A 16,058-nucleotide genomic window follows, 5' to 3' on the forward strand; every position below is an offset into this window, starting at 1 on the left:
GTCAGGCTAAATGGCGAAGGAGATGTCTCAAACGTCCTAACGGAGATTTTAACAGCATTAATAGTTATTTAACAGTAAGGATTAACTAATCTAACAGTAAAAAAAATTAAAGGATTTAATAAAAAAATACTACTCCGGTCCTTAATATAAGACCCCGTTTGACTTTTTGTTTGGTCCTAATTATAAGACCCCAATCTATTTTTCTCTCATATTTATACATTTTTTCCAAGATAGTCCTTCTAATTGATAGTTCTAGCCAATACACTTAATTAGCAAGGATATTTTAGGAATAACAACACTTATTTATTAAAATAACTATTAACTACTTCCTTAATCTCTTCAAATAAGTCAACTGGGTCTTATAATTAGGACTGGAAGTAGTATATAAGTACCTAATTCAAAATAGATAAAAACTATAAGGACTTCCAAATTAAGTTTTCTTATTATTTAAGTTGAAATAAATTATTAATTTAAGACAGATTTTAATTGTCTTTTTTATTATACGTGAGAATTTCTTGCAGTAAGAACAAGAGGGAGTATGAGATTCAAAGAGATGATCAGCATCAATTACGCGCCATCATGAAGATAATTTAATTTAATCATGGTCTTCAACGTAATTTTTTTTAACGAGCGCGATGACACTTTGGAATTTTTTTTTGGACCGGGATGATACAGTGGATGTCTACATCACGTGACAGGAATAAAGATGAGAAAAGCAAAGAGCACTATCACTTTTGTGAGGGCAATTATTAGAGTATTGTTACTACTACTTACTTTGGACTTTAAATACTCATGTGGTTATTAATATAGAATGTAATTAGAAAATTAATATTAGTCTTATATATAACATTTATTTTACATATTTATATATTTTTTAAATTAATCTTATTGATATTTTTTAGTAATAATCAAGTAGAAGAGAAAGGAAAATTAATTAAAAAGATGTTTATTGTTTTTAGAAATATATATCATATTAACTAATTTAATTAACATTTTTATCTATTTAAATCAATTAATTAGATCCTACGTGATCGGGGAGTATTAAAAATGTGAACTTGATTAGTACATGAACCTTAATTTTCTACGATTAATTTTTATATGCATTGAAGCTATGTTACAAGCTTGAACTTGATTAGCACAAGAATCTTAATTTTCTAAGAGAAGCAAACCCAGGTATTTTAAAAATATTTTTATTTGTTATCACGAGCCTGTGGTTCGCCTTGCCCTTCTGTCTCAAAAGAAACGTAATTCATTTCCCCTTGTTCTTCTCCATCGGCTCCTTTTCCAAACTCGCTAGGCTTCTAAAGAAAAAGGCGAAAAGCCTACTCGGCTGGCGGGGTGGCTACTTTCACCAAGCCTTCATCACACCTTCATTTCCTGAGAAAATTCTTGCGAGGTGAGATTTAGAAGCAGCAAAAGCTTCTTATATCTCTTTCTTCTTCTTCTTCTGATCATTGTGGCTTGAGACAGAAAATGGACCGTACGGATCGACCAGCATCTTCACCTCGGTGGCCGGCGACGGGATCCTCTCCGACGAGTGAAGACCATATGACGTCTCGCCCCGAGGGGCGCCTCAATCATTAGCAATTAATGACGAGATGAGCTTGGAGGAGTTTTCTGGTAAAAGCTGGGGTAGCAAGGAACGAGAGGCCGCACGGATCATCAGCGAAAAACCAGAGGGCGCCTCAATCATCAGCAAAAACTGATAACGAGATGAGCTTGGAGGAGTTTCTAGTTGAAGACGGGTTAGCGAGTAACAAGAAGGCAAATTCATTAGGAAGTAACGAGAGGGCAAATTCATTAGGAAGCATGAGCTTGGAGGAGTTTCTGGTTAGCGCTGGGTTAGTGCTTTTATTTTTCGCCAAGTAATAAATATTAATTTTTTCATTTTTATTTTAAAAATATTTTTTAATGAAAATTTATTCCAAGATTTAAATTTAGAGGTTTATTGTTGCTAAAAACATGTAATGATTATGAATTTGTACTGCTTAAATGATAAATAATGATGTTGGCAAAAATGATATAAATATTATTCCACTTTTAGATTTACATTATTTTAGTATAAAATTTTGTTGTTCGACATATAAATTTACTCCTAGACTTGGATGTTTATTTCCTTCTATGTTTATTTTATTACTGACGGTTCACAGTTTTGAGTTAAGTGAATAAATAACAGCTGTTACATTTGTGTTTCAGATTTAGTTACGTTATGTGTCCTTCATCAACAAATATTTCAATGTTCAATATCATTTAATACCCTAAATTCATTGGGAAAAAAACCCTAAATTATTTTTTTTTGAGTAGTTCCTAGACTAATTTTTGCCCCATCTATCGTCTAAGGTATTTTTCCAATAGTATTAGTATCTTAAAATAATTTTATGCATCTAACAGTCTAAAATATTTATTTATTAGTACCCAATATTATGTATTAATAGTATACAATATATATTAATATTATGGAAAAAATTTTTAAAAATATCCAGGGCAGGTTGAGCCACAATGCTCCAGTCTTGCCCACGTCCCTGTTTTTTTGTTTTTTGTCCTGTTCGGCAAATGTGAACATCCCTCATTTAACATTTTAAATTTAAGGTGTTAGTTGCTAATAAAAAATATTTAAATAAAATTATACTACCTCGTTTCTTAATATAAGAACCTGTTTGACTTTTATTTTGGTCTTAAATATAAGATCCCAATCTACTTTGTCTCTCATATTTACTTAATTTTTTCCAAAATAATCCTTTTAATAATTATAGTTCTAGTTAATACACTTGATTAGCAAAGATATTTTAAGAAAGACAACACCTATTTAGGATAAATAACTAACTCAACTTACTTCCTTAATCTCCTCGAATTAGTCAACTGGCTCTTATAATGAAGATCGGAGTAGTATTAAAATTATTTTAAAATATTAGATTGTGTTAGAAAAATATTTTAAATATCTAACTAATATTTCTTTTGAATTATTACTCAGTGTTGTCCGTGATAGGGCTCGGTACGATGTGTTCTTGAGTTTCAGAGGGAAAGATACTCGGTCATCTTTCATTTCTCATCTCTACTCCTTTTTGAGCAATGCTGGAATTGTTGTTTTTCAAAGATGATGCAAACCTTTAGGGGTAATAGTATCTCAGTCGAATTGCCGCTTGGAATTGAATGTTCTACAATTTCGATCATTATCTTCTCCAAGATTATGCTGGTTCTAGATGGTGCCTCAACGAGCTCTCAAAAATCATGGAGCTTCACAGAGCACAGGGTCGGGTAGCTCTGCCTGTGTTCTATGGCGTAGATCCGTCCCAAGTTCGTAATCAAAGCTCCAGTTTTGGAGATGCATTTCGTGAGCTTATACAAAGAAGTTCACCCACAGAAGATGAAGTGTCGAGGTGGAGGACAGATCTCCGTGAAGCTGGGGGCATTGCAGGGTTTGTTGTGCTCAACTCCAAGTAATTTTCAAATATTTCATTTTTTTTTCTTTCTTTTCAATTTTGCTGAGCCTAAACAAACATACACAGTAGATTCTTGCTGCAACGTGCACCAAGTAGTCACTTGTAATTTTTTGCAAGTAATATTGCATGCATGCATACATACATATATATACATACATACAATTTGCTGGGGTGGAATTCTCACAAGCGACTGAAAGTTTTGAAGTCAAATATTGAGTGTATTATTAGTTAGCCAAAAATTTGTTTTACATTTTTTCCCCCCAAGTATGGCGATTTAACAAGCACAAGTGATGTTATGTTTTCTTTTAAATTATTGCTTTGAAGTTGGTCAAATTGACATGTCTTTTATTCTTATGACGCTTTTAATTAATTGTTAAGGTATTGCAAATGCCTTCACCGGTAAAAGCAAGAGATAAAATGTATTTTTAGTTCAGGACAAATTACTCCATTCAATTTGTTCCCTATAAAATTTAAGGTGCGTTTGGTAATTGGTCCATGGAAAAGTTAGTTTAAAAAAGGGAGAAGGTGAGAGAAAGTATTTTGACCATATTTGGCAGACTGAAAGTGGCTTTGTTGAAAATAACTCTTAGTGTGTTCAAGGGAGGGAGTTTTCTCTTATGATTTCCTTTTTATTGTTTTTTTGGTGGCCCCTCTTCCTTTGAGTTCAATTGTTTGTTTAAGTGTTTCGGAAGTTCTTTTCCATGTAGGCCTGATTCAGTGTTCTGTTGTGTAAATTTTCAACTTTATCTAAACGCGTGGTCTTTGAAATATATTTGTCTCTAATCATGTCAAAGCTGTTAAGTTTTTAAATTATATGGTAAACTTTCATTCGATATTGTCTTTTTAGTTTTGCTACTTAAGGTTTGATAATGACACTTCTAGTTCCAAGGGTATTGCGGTGTCATAGTTTCCAATATGGTTTCTATGTAGATTATTCATAATGCATGTTCTAACTCTGATGCATGTTTCCTTTAATAGCTTGACAAATTTTTTTCTACTCATGCATATGTTATTGGTGCTCATGTTATGTTATATTTGATTGTAATTCAGGGATGAAAGTGAGGATATCAAGAACATCGTTAAGCATGTTTGTAAAATATTGGACAAGAAAGACTTGTTTATTGCTAACCATCCTGTTGGAGTGGACTCTCGTTTGAAAGATTTGATTAAAATATCAGAAAGCTATTCAATTAATGATGTTTCTCCTGCTAGGGATATGGGGGATGGGGGGCATCGGTAAAACCATTGCTAAAGCCATTTATAATGAAATTGGTCGAAAATTTGAGAGCAGAAGTTTTTTGTCAAACATTAGGGAAGTTTGGGAGCAAGATTCTGGTCCAGTTAACTTACAGCAACAGCTTCTTTCAGAAATCTGTAGAACAACAATGATGGTGATACCTAGCATAGATTCAGGAAAAATCATATTAAAGGAATATCTTTGCCATAAGAGAGCACTTGTTGTACTTGATGATGTGAATGAAGTTGCACAACTAAATGCTTTATTTGGAAGTCGTGAATGCTTTGGTCCAGGAAGCAGAATAATTATCACTACTAGAGATAAGCATATGCTCAAACTCCTTAGAGTGGATCATGTATATGAAATAAAGAACATGGACAAAGCAGAATCTATTGAGCTTTTTAGTTGGCATGCATTTAAGCAACCAAGTCCTAAAAAGGGATTCGTTGACTTTTCTAGAAATATAGTTGCTTATTCTGGAGGACTACCACTAGCCCTTGAAATCCTCGGCTCCTATTTGTTTGATAGGGAAGAGGAAGAGTGGAGAAGTGTACTAGAGAAACTAAAAAGAATCCCGAAAATGAGATACAAAAGAAGCTAAAAATAAGCTTTGATGGTTTAAGCGATGATATGGTGAAAGAAATCTTCCTTGATATATCTTGCTTCTTTATTGGGATGGATAGGAGTGATGTCACGCAGATATTGGATGGTAGTGGACTTTTTCCGCACATTGGAATAAGTGTCCTTGTGGAGCGGAGCCTAGTAACTGTTGATGAGAAGAACAAGCTTGGCATGCATGATTTGCTGCGAGATATGGGGAGAGAGATCATCCGAGAACAATCACCAAAGGAGCTTGGAAAGCGTAGTAGGTTATGGTTCCATGAAGATGCATTTGATGTATATCAAAGCATACTGTAAGGACTTTTCCTATCCTATATTCATCATTCTTTCGAAAAGATTATTTTTCTACCAAGGCGTTTAAGCAGATGAAGACACTTAGATTACTCCGCCTTGGTAATGTGGAACTTGATGGAGACTTTAAATACATGAGCAGAGATCTCAGATGGCTTTATTGGCTTGGCTTTCCTTTGATCAGAAAAATTTAGTTCTATTGAGTTGAAGTACAGTAGCCTTAAACAAGTTTGGAGGGAGCCCCAGGTATGTATACTTTTTTGGCATCAGGAAGAAAGTATTAGTCATTAGATTTTATTTCACTGCATAACTTCTAGATGGGTCTTTATTTAAGACTTTTCTTATAATAGCTTTGGATGAAGCTACTTTCATCACCAATCTTGAATATAGCTGCTGAATTTTTCTTCAATTTACTTTCTTATTTATATTCGTTGCTATAGATAGAAGCCTTCCACCATCATAACTACTTATTTTTTCGCTGTCGGGACTTTATATCTAGCTAATTAAAGCTATCATTCCAAGTGTAGTGTTTTGGAGATCATTCTTTTTTCTGAGATGGAAAATTTTACAAAGCGGTTAATCAAAGTTTATAGAAGTTGATCAAACTCGTTACTGGCATGTCAAAATCATGTTACTGTCTACCAAATTGTATTATAAACCCATAAAATAAAGAAGTAGCACTCAATGTTTTACTTACCGTTTTCTGATTGGTTCATTCTTTTACAAGATGTAAAACGCTATTTTTATGAGACCTGCCAAGCATTAAGTGCATGCACACTTATTTTTACTCTAATGCTAGGCTTTAGAATTAGCCTTTAATAGTGATACCAAAATTGATGGTTGTTGATTTACTTTATTTATGGGTTTATTCACTAATTTTCCCTTGAATTTTCTTTCTTGCAGTTATTGGAGAGGCTAAAAATCCTTAATTTGAGTCACTCCCTTTTTTGGTGCAGACTCCTGACTTCTCAAAACTACCGAATCTTGAAAAGTTGATTCTTAAAAATTGTCCAAATTTGTCCAAGGTTCATCCTACCATCAGTCATGCCAATAAACTCATTTTAATAAATTTGAAGGATTGTACTAGCCTTCGCACTCTCCCAAGAAGTATTTATAATTTAAAATCACTGAAAACTCTTATTCTGTCTGGTTGTGCGAGGATTGAAAAATTAGAAGAAGATATAGAGCAAATGGATTCCTTGACAACTCTGATTGCTGATAACACTGCAATAACAGAAGTGCCTTTATCTTTAGTGAGGCTAAAAAGTGTTGGATATATATCTCTTTGTGGCTACAGGGGATTATCACGTGATGTGTTTCCTTCTCTCATTTGGTCACGGATGTCCCCAGTTAATAATCCTTTATCTCTTATTCCATCATATGTGGGCATGCCAATTTCCTTGGATATATTGAATAGCAATGTCCCTAGTCCTTCATCTGTCTATAATAACCTCGCAAAGCTACGAAGCCTTTTGTTGGGAATCATATCAGAGAATGACCCTGAAGTAATTCGAGGTGCTGCAAAAATTTGGGAATCCTTTCATGCCAGAATTTGCATGGACATGGCAACAATACCAAATACTTCAAAAATCTTTGAGATTGAATCTTCTGTGTTAACTGGTCATCATAGTCAGGTTCACATCTCAAGATCAGAAAATTTTTTGAGGCATCTTCTAATTCAAATTGGAAAGAATGACCAAGTCACTGCTACTCTTCTGGAGAATATCTCACAGGTTCTCTTTTTCATTCGTCTTTTTTCTTTCTTTATTTTTTGGTTTAAAAGAATATTCATTCCTATTATATGCAATTCTTTAATAACATTGGAAATGACCTTTCTGCTTGCCTTGCTATATAGTTGAACTAAGTTGCTACTTGTGTTATCAACCAGGGATTGACTCCCAGGAATTATAGTGATGCATATGTCCTTCCTGGCGACAATTACCCCTATTGGCAATGTTTTAAGGGTGAAAGAGCTTCTGTGAAGTTTAAAGTGCCTCGGATTAGCGGTCATGATTTGAAAGGGATGATTATTTGCTGTGCATATTTCCCTTCAAGTGATTTGAGTAAGAAGGCATGTGAATCTTGTGTTAGTGTAATGATCATAAATTATACAAAGACAACCACTCTGTGCTACAGGCAAGATTCACTGACTTCATTTGAAGAAACTGAGTGGAAGAAAATAATATCAAATCTAGACTCAGATGACCAAGTGGAGGTGATGGTAGTTTTTGGTAATGGATTCACTGTGAAAAGGACAACAATCTACTTAAAATACGACGAGTCATTTGATGAACAGATAGAGCATCCACCATTACCAAGTATTATTAGCTTCTTGAAACTATCTTATTTCGCACAATTTTTAAGAGTTAAATTTGATTAAAGTTTTTGTTTCAAGGAGGGAAAAGAGTTAATAGATTATTGTTAATTTTAGTTACCTTGTTCTTTAGAAAGATTTCAAGGTTAACAGTTTTGCTTCTCTGTTTTCGTAGGTAGAGAAGTTGAGAAGAAGAACATGCAGACTTATGTTAGAAGGAGGAAGCGACAGAAGATTAATTAGTAATTCTTTAGTAGTTCTTTTCTTTTTAATTCCTTATTTTGCCATTGCATAATTTGTATTATTGTTTAAGAGATTTTAAGAGTCAAATAAATATCTATATTGTCGTTAGGATCCCCACATTTTCAAAAACCGTTTTTCATTTTTAAAAACAAAAAAACAAAAATATTTGTTTGATAATTTGTTTTTAGTTGATTGTTTTAAAAAAACAGCAATATGTTTTTTTTTGGTAAAACAGCAAAATGTTTTTAAAAAATAAGACCCAAGACAATTTTTAGATTCTTTTGGTATTTATATTGTTTTATTTTTTGTTTTAAAAAATTAAAGAAATCTTTTTATTTTTTTACTGACCGCTCGCCACATATCATCACTGGTGATGGTCACCACTTGTCAAATATGATTTTTTTATATTTTTTTATTTCAAGTGTGATATTTTTAAAATAACTATGTAAACATATTTTTTTTATTCTCAATACTTGTTTTAAAAAACAATTTTATAAAATTGTTTTGGGAATAAAAAAACAAAAACATGAACAACCTTTCAGAAACCTTTGCTTTGGGAAGGAGAAGCAGCAAAGCTCCAGATAAGGGTGGAAATAGGTCAAATTTTGCTCTTAACAGGTTAGGCCTATTTTGTAGCTTATAAGCCTGAACCTGGCCTGTGACCTGTTATAGGCTTATTTTTCAGTTTGAGTCTGGTCTGTATAAAGGCCTGGTCTGGCCTGAAGCTTGTGAAAAGGTTTGTATTTTAAAAAAAATTCAAATTACATAATGATATTTTAAAAAAAGTTAAGATTAAAAAAGCGTACATAATAATTAATTTTTTAGTCTTGTCTTTTATTTAAATTTTAGTGTCATAAGTATTATTTTATATCTTAATTACAATTTACAAAAATATTATTAAAAACTAGTTATAATTATATGTTAAAATTATAAATAAGAGTACGTTGAAGTACAAAATGAAAATTAAAATCAAGGCAAATAAATAAAGAGAAAAAACTATTAAGTTTACAATAAATAAAGAGGGAATCATAATTTAATTAATATAACACATAGGTTAATTAATTTATTATTCTTGGAACAAATTTTTCTTTTCTTTTCTATTTATATTTTTAAAATTTAAAGATCACATTATTTATTGATATTATTGTTTTAAATTGTATTTTTATCTTTACTTGTTAACTAAATTTCAAAATCCAAGGAAGTATTAAGTCATTAACTATGTATTAAAATTAAAAAATAAATTAAAAGAGCATATTAACAATAGTACTATTAATTAATTTTTTCATATATTATAATTATAAATTTATAACAAGCCTAGGTTGATCTAACAAACTTAATAGGCTTTTCAGAGAGCCTAAACCTAGTTGTTAAGTTAAACACACCTTCAAACAAATCTGAGCCTGCTTCTTTCGCCAAACAGGTCAAGCCAAATGCAAGCCAAGTTATAGGTCCTTGGCAAGTCGCTTGGCTTATTTCTACTTCTAGCTCGAGAATCCAGTAAGGTGGTGTCATAGCGCATAGACAATAAATGATTGAATGCTTATTTTATCTTTTTTATTTATCATTAATTTTTTTTATCTTTTTCGGTTTATAATGTTTCTTAGGTTATCTGGAAGAAAAAAATCCATACTGTATTAGTATTTGATTTTGATAAATGTACTACTTTTTAATTATTTTTATTTTTTTAATCAAAATTCAGTTACATAACTCATCAGATTTGGATTACAAATCTAATTGAATTTATTTCTTGCAATGTATATTGGGGGGCTCACTACACACACATATATATTTGAAAGATGGGTTCTAGTGTTGAAATATTCTCAATATCCAGATCATCATGCAAATCCCAAGACTAAGGTCTTTTCACACTTTATTGTGTTGAAATTCAGGGATTTTGATTCATGAAAATTAAGTTATTACTTGTTAAAAAATGAAAAATTAATATATATATATTTATAAAGATGGCCATGACACTTATTTGTGCTGAGTTAACCAAATATTAATGGTTCTTAACTGGTCATTGGCCATTTAAACTGCGCTAATTAAAATGCTTTTTATGATTAACTTGTTTAGCTTTATTAAAAAAATTCACAAAAAAAAAATTCAAGTGAAATTGCTTAGAAACGTTCAGAAGAGCTAGTTTTGAAAGGTTGAAAGGAAATATTTAATTAAGGGTGTACTTGCTAGTTTTATTTCCACCTCATAAATCTGTGATACGAGCATCAACTATTCAGTATGACCATTTTTGTCATTAAAATAGTTTCATATTTTTTCTAAAGTAGCCTATAGTTTTAACTTTTAACTGAGTTAGAATTTGCCATAAAAAGAAAATAAATATAATAGAAACAATGACAATGATGTGGGAGCTAAGTTAAAAAAATAATAAGGTGAAAGTTATAAAATTTGAAATAAAAAGAAAAAAGTAAAATATGATAACAATATATATAAATTATATTAGAGATTGAGTTTAATTGATTCAGAATTAAGGCTAAAATAAAATACTATAAAATAAAAAGTTAATTTAGAGAATTTGAGCTTACAATAAGAGGATTCAAAATATCAATATGCATATTACTTGTACCACTGTAATAAAAACACCAAAACAAAAAACTCATTTTAATTTTTTAATCCTTTTTTGAAAAAAAAAAATTCAACCAAATAAGAGAGACGAAAATGTAAGACCAAGCGGGGCAAGTTCAGGCTAGAGCCTAGAGGATAGTGGAAGAAGAATGGCGCGAAACTAATTCATTTTCGTACCGGAAAATTTGAAACCACGCCAGTCATAGATGCTCTGCAGAATTTCAGTTTCAAATCTCTGGAATAGTGCGTTCTGTTTCGCTGCTCTCTGCTATTAGGGTTAAGATTTCTGAACTGCACACAGAGCGAGAACAAGCATGCATTCGAGCGAGTTCGACGGCGCCGCAGCCTTCTCCGGTGGTGGCTTTATGCCGTCTCAGGCAACTCAAGGCCATGAACCTTCCTTCTCCTATTCCAAGGTCCATATCTTTCGCATACCTCTCTCTCTCTCTCTCGCTCTCTCTCATTTTATGTTCTAGCAAGTGCGATTACTGCTTTGGTTTGCTAATAACTGAACTGCGATAGTTGATTCACTCTATTCTTTTTATTTTTATTTATTTTAAATTTCTCCGAGCAATTAGCAACCACGTAATTTTGCTGCGTTTTGGCTTGATTATATATTGGAATATTGGTGAAAATTATAGGCTGAGTTATCTTTGTTAGTGTTGAAAGTTAACTTCTGAACCGACTTAATACTTCGCTTTTGCAGAATCGTGATGCTCAATCATTGCTTCCTCTGACGGTCAAGCAGATAAATGATGCTTTTCAGTCAAGTGATGATAAGTCTAATATGATTATCGACGGCGTGGATGTGAATAATGTGAGTTTTTTTGAATTGCATTGGCTGTGGTCTTCTTTTCTCTTGTTCTGATAGTTTGAGTTAAAATCGTATCTAGGTCACTCTTGTAGGAAGGGTGTGCAACAAAGCTGGAAGGATTACTGATGTTACATTTGTACTAGATGATGGGACTGGAAGAATTGAGTGCAGTAAATGGTGAATTCCTTCTTCTTTTTTATTTGTTGGTGTTTTGCCTTTTTTTTTTTTTTTGAGTTTACTTTTTCTGGTCTTTTACATGTTCACAGTGACAGGTAATTTTGCATCTGCAGGCTCCAGGAAGATGTAGACACCAATGAAGCGGAGGGTCTCAGGTAATTTTGCTGCTTATGTCTAGTGCTGTATTCGCTTGGTGATTTATTTTTTAATGATTTCTTAGTTTCATAACCTTTTAATTTCTTTCATTAGTCTTCTCTTTAAACAAAAACTTTTCTCGGTTATGTGATCATTGCGATCAAACTTTCTAGCGTTGTAACTTGACACAAAGAATATGGATTTATGAGTTGGTAATTTTCTTGCTAATCAGAATTTCAGAACATTACGTGTCCAAACATTATTTGCCATTCTGCAGTGAGATGGTTTATAAAGTTAATGTTTCTAGTAGCCAACTCTTTTTGAACGTATCGTTTATTTCGTTCCATGAAATATAGTAACTCCTTTTCTTTTTTTGGTTTCAGGGATGGAATGTATGTGCGCTTACATGGACACTTGAAAGGTTTTCAGGGAAAAAGGACCTTAAACGTATTCTCTTTTAGGTGTGTCATTAATATCAAGTCTAGTTATTCAAGTTTAGCAGTTCAATATTTTTTTATTTTCTTCTATATGTATTACCGTCAGAGTGCCAGCCTATAGTGAAGATGGTTGGGTTTTGAGAAATGCATACAATAGGAACCTTGCTAAATTCTGCTAGAATAACACAAAGAACACTGCAAGACACTTATATTTGATATTGAAGCAGAAGTACTCCTTGGACAGGTTACAGAAACCAATTCACTGTCTCACACAGACACATGCCAGTGCCAACAAGATTCAGTAAAACGCAACTGACCAAGCACACACTTCAGTTACACACCTCCAGACCAATCACAAATGCAAACCAGAAACTAAAATAGGAGCTGGCAAGATTCCTTCATTCAGCACGAGAAATTAGTAACATAGCAGAACAATCTCCACTATTAAGAGCAGACAGAACAAGAGAAGAAATTAATACACAAGACCAGTGCTAGCATTCGAAAGTCTAGCTCACTACCTAACTTTTATCTTAAAGGTTCTCTTCCCCGTTTTCCCATGTCAGGTTTCCTTCTTAAATAGTGTCTTCCAGCCGCTTCCTCAACCACCCTCTGACCCTTCATGCATTAGACTCTTGTACAATTGGCCAGTCTATTGGTTTCAGCTCTAGTTCCCTATTTCTACCCTTTTTTCTTTTTGGAACAATTCTTTACAGCAGTAATAAATTGGGTAGGATGAATAGTCCAATCAATACACCTTGTTTATGTCACTTTGCCCTCTGCTTGAAGTCTACAAAATTATGTGACTTGGATGACTAGTCCTATTATTATAAGCGTAAACGATGAGATCAAGCTGTTATTTTGTTAATAGTTTAATCTTCATTTGAATCACTTCCCCAGATTTCTCTATGCGTTCTTTTTCCCCCCCGGTTCATTCGAAATTCCAGTTATTGACATTTGTTTGATATGGAAAGGTTTATTTGAATGAATTTCCTGGGTTATCATTGATTCTCCATGAATACTTTTATAATGGGTTGATTGCTAGTTTTTTCACATTAGCAAAGTCCTATCGTATTTGCTTGTATTTGTTTGTTCCATATTTGTCACTTTTGAAATCTGCTCTGGTGTTGTTTCCAGGCCTTTGAGCGACTTTAACGAGATTGCAAGTCACTTCATCGATTGTATATACGTCCATCTCTATAATACCAGGATACGGGTAATAGTTTAGAATATTGCAAATTATATCTGGGTTTGACATGACATAAATGTGCATATATGATTCTTGCAAGATTGTGCTGTCCGCTATTTTTATTTTTAAATTATCTTATCGTACACCATAAAATTGACAGAATAGTGTGCCGAATCAGCAATCTATGAACAATTCCTTACCTATTAATCCCACAAGAGGTTATCAAGCTGCCCCTTCAACTCAAGTGAGAGGACTATTTATAAATGATAAGTTTATTTTTGACCACTTTATTAATATCTTATTTGGTGTAATCTTTTTTTTTTTTTTTGTCCTTCCTAGTTCTCTGGTCAGCACAACAATGGTCAGAAGAGTGTTGAAGATATGGTCTTGGATATCTTGCATCTTCCCTCGAACAGGTAATTCTAGAATGTGATTTGTGTATGTTTAGTAGTTAATCTTATGGAACATGTGGCCAACTCTGGTGCCTCCTGGGTGGATGGATTTATCCTTGATTTTGTTTCTTATTATGGTAAAAAAGAAAAGAAAAAAAAGAGAGAGAACAAAAAGACTAATCTCTAGATTGTAGGCTTTTCCGTGTGACTGCTTAAAAATAATTTAAATCTTCCTTTCGAAAAGAAAAATGACAATGGCATATAATATCAACTCATGAGAATTACATCGGGTTAGACAAGAATTAGAAGTAAGCTGTGAGGCAATACATTTTATCATATATTGCAAGTTTGATCTGCATAAGCTTTGCTCAAAATTGAAGTGTGCCCTCCAGTGCTTCCTATGGTGCATACGGTTGTGACATTTTATGGTTCAAAATTTCCTTATCATTATATTCTGTGTTATTATCCTATTATGCACATATAGTTTTTGTTAAAATTTTCACTTGCAAAACTTGGTCCATTACTCAACTTTATCTTTCTGTTGCTTCAGGGCAAAAGAGGAGGGTGTCTCTCGGGATCTTATTGCACAGCATCTTGGACTTCCTTTGGATAAGCTCATGTCTGTCTACTTATCCTCCCTCCTTCCCCTTCTCATGTTGCTTAGCAGGACTATGTTGACGCAGGTTCTGGTTTTGCAGGTTATCCATAAAAAATCTTATTGAGGAAGGCGCCATATATGAAGCTATAGCTGATCATTACAAGTCAATCATCAATGGTTGACATCTTGTCAACGACTTTGATCCTTATCTGAGCCGGTCTGGTAATGATTATCCATTGGATAGTTGACTCTGCTTAACCCCGTATCATCGTAGCAGCTGCGTTAAATACGGAGAGAAGCTAAACCTTAGTCTTAGTACCAGACCTTGATGTTACTGTTTCTAGTGTTCTTTTTACTCGCTAACTAATGATGGTATGAGTTAGTACAGATTAAATGATATGTAATTAACCTGTCTTGTAAAGGGGTTTGTCATGAATGATGGGACCTTTGTTGAGGGGCTTTTGTTTGGGGACCGGTAGTTATCTTGCAACTATATTATGTAGTGAGAAGCCGAAGTACTTTTTGAGCCTATAGAAGCTGAATGGATTGCTAGAGGCATTCTGAAAGAACGTTATTGGTAAAATCCATTTGCAGGCATCGATTCGGGTTATGTTAAAATTGAATCCTACGCATAGCGCTCTGAGATGCCTTGCTATTTCATACAACTCACGAATAAGATTAGTTTTTGGTTGTTCCTATGTGTACGAGATTTTTGGCAAAAATATGATATAAAACGCTTGATTCTTTAATAACATTGACAAGTTTGTTTTGCATGGATTGAGATAGGAAGAAATTTAGCGCCACCGTTAGACAACCAAGGGGACGTTAAGAGTAATGAATATAGATTTGTGATGTGGCGATAAATTAATGTTTCCAACCTTTTTAGAACTCCCAATATCTGTGCACATCAATTCAATTAGCCTTTTAAAAAGAAAAAACATTGGACGTTTTTGCTGAATTCAGCTATAAATTGCCCCCTGCATCCTTGTCCGCCAGGACAACAAAACGTTGAAATTGTGGGGCTTAGAATGCCATATTGGATTCATTTTGTAGGCGTCAGTACTGGGGCCTGATAGAAATTCTAGCCCACGTTACATTCTGCTATGAATAAATCAGATAACAACTGGTTAAGAAAAGAACGACCCATTCTGTACAAATAGTTAAAAATTGAAAGTAGTATTTACTGTGTAGGCTAAAAGGCCACTAGCAAATATAGTCATGTCTATGCAATTTCCTTGAAACTCGATTTCTGACTTACAGACCAAAATGATGTGCGAAATTTCTTCCCTCTTTCCGCGACAATGCGCAAGTCATTTTGCAGGGGACCATGGCAAGAAAAATTAGAAGGACATATGTGAAAAAGACCCCTTAGCCATTTATCTTTCCCAGTCGGGTGGATCATGATGGTGGCTATGATAGTCATTGTTGGCCACTTGCTTCTGAACGTGAATCCTTGCCTAGGCACTTCACTTCAGCGTGGCTCGTTACAATAATTCTTTCCTGCAAATTCCATAAAAACAATTACCCATTATTATAATGTCATAATGTTAATTTCAGTCAGCTGCATTTCTGAACTTCAGAAATAGTTTTTTG

The 16,058-nt window shown here is 33.4% G+C and overlaps 1 protein-coding gene and 1 pseudogene across 2 annotated transcripts; both read left to right on the forward strand.

Moving 5' to 3' along the window:
• The first annotated feature begins 1,626 nt into the window (after nucleotides 1–1,626).
• On the forward strand, nucleotides 1,627–8,146 carry LOC114717860 (TMV resistance protein N-like; annotated as a pseudogene).
• On the forward strand, nucleotides 7,746–14,919 carry LOC114717862 (replication protein A 32 kDa subunit B-like). 2 transcript variants are annotated; one of them, XM_028903086.1, is made up of 12 exons: nucleotides 7,746–7,907; nucleotides 8,079–8,145; nucleotides 11,028–11,142; nucleotides 11,433–11,543; nucleotides 11,620–11,717; nucleotides 11,831–11,872; nucleotides 12,236–12,313; nucleotides 13,424–13,502; nucleotides 13,636–13,719; nucleotides 13,815–13,891; nucleotides 14,418–14,486; nucleotides 14,566–14,919. In XM_028903086.1, the coding sequence occupies exons 3-12, from the start codon at nucleotides 11,041–11,043 to the stop codon at nucleotides 14,645–14,647; spliced, it is 822 nt and encodes a 273-aa protein (XP_028758919.1). In that variant the 5' UTR covers nucleotides 7,746–7,907; nucleotides 8,079–8,145; nucleotides 11,028–11,040; the 3' UTR covers nucleotides 14,648–14,919. The 2 variants fall into 2 exon arrangements, with proteins under 2 accessions (XP_028758919.1, XP_028758920.1); XM_028903087.1 differs by lacking the exons at nucleotides 7,746–7,907; nucleotides 8,079–8,145 and having other exon boundaries at nucleotides 10,874–11,142.
• The last annotated feature ends 1,139 nt before the right edge of the window (nucleotides 14,920–16,058 follow it).

Source organism: Neltuma alba, unplaced genomic scaffold, assembly GCF_004799145.2.
Source record: "Neltuma alba isolate B1F8T4 unplaced genomic scaffold, ASM479914v2 tig00011779_pilon, whole genome shotgun sequence".
NCBI classification, from domain to species: domain Eukaryota; kingdom Viridiplantae; phylum Streptophyta; class Magnoliopsida; order Fabales; family Fabaceae; genus Neltuma; species Neltuma alba.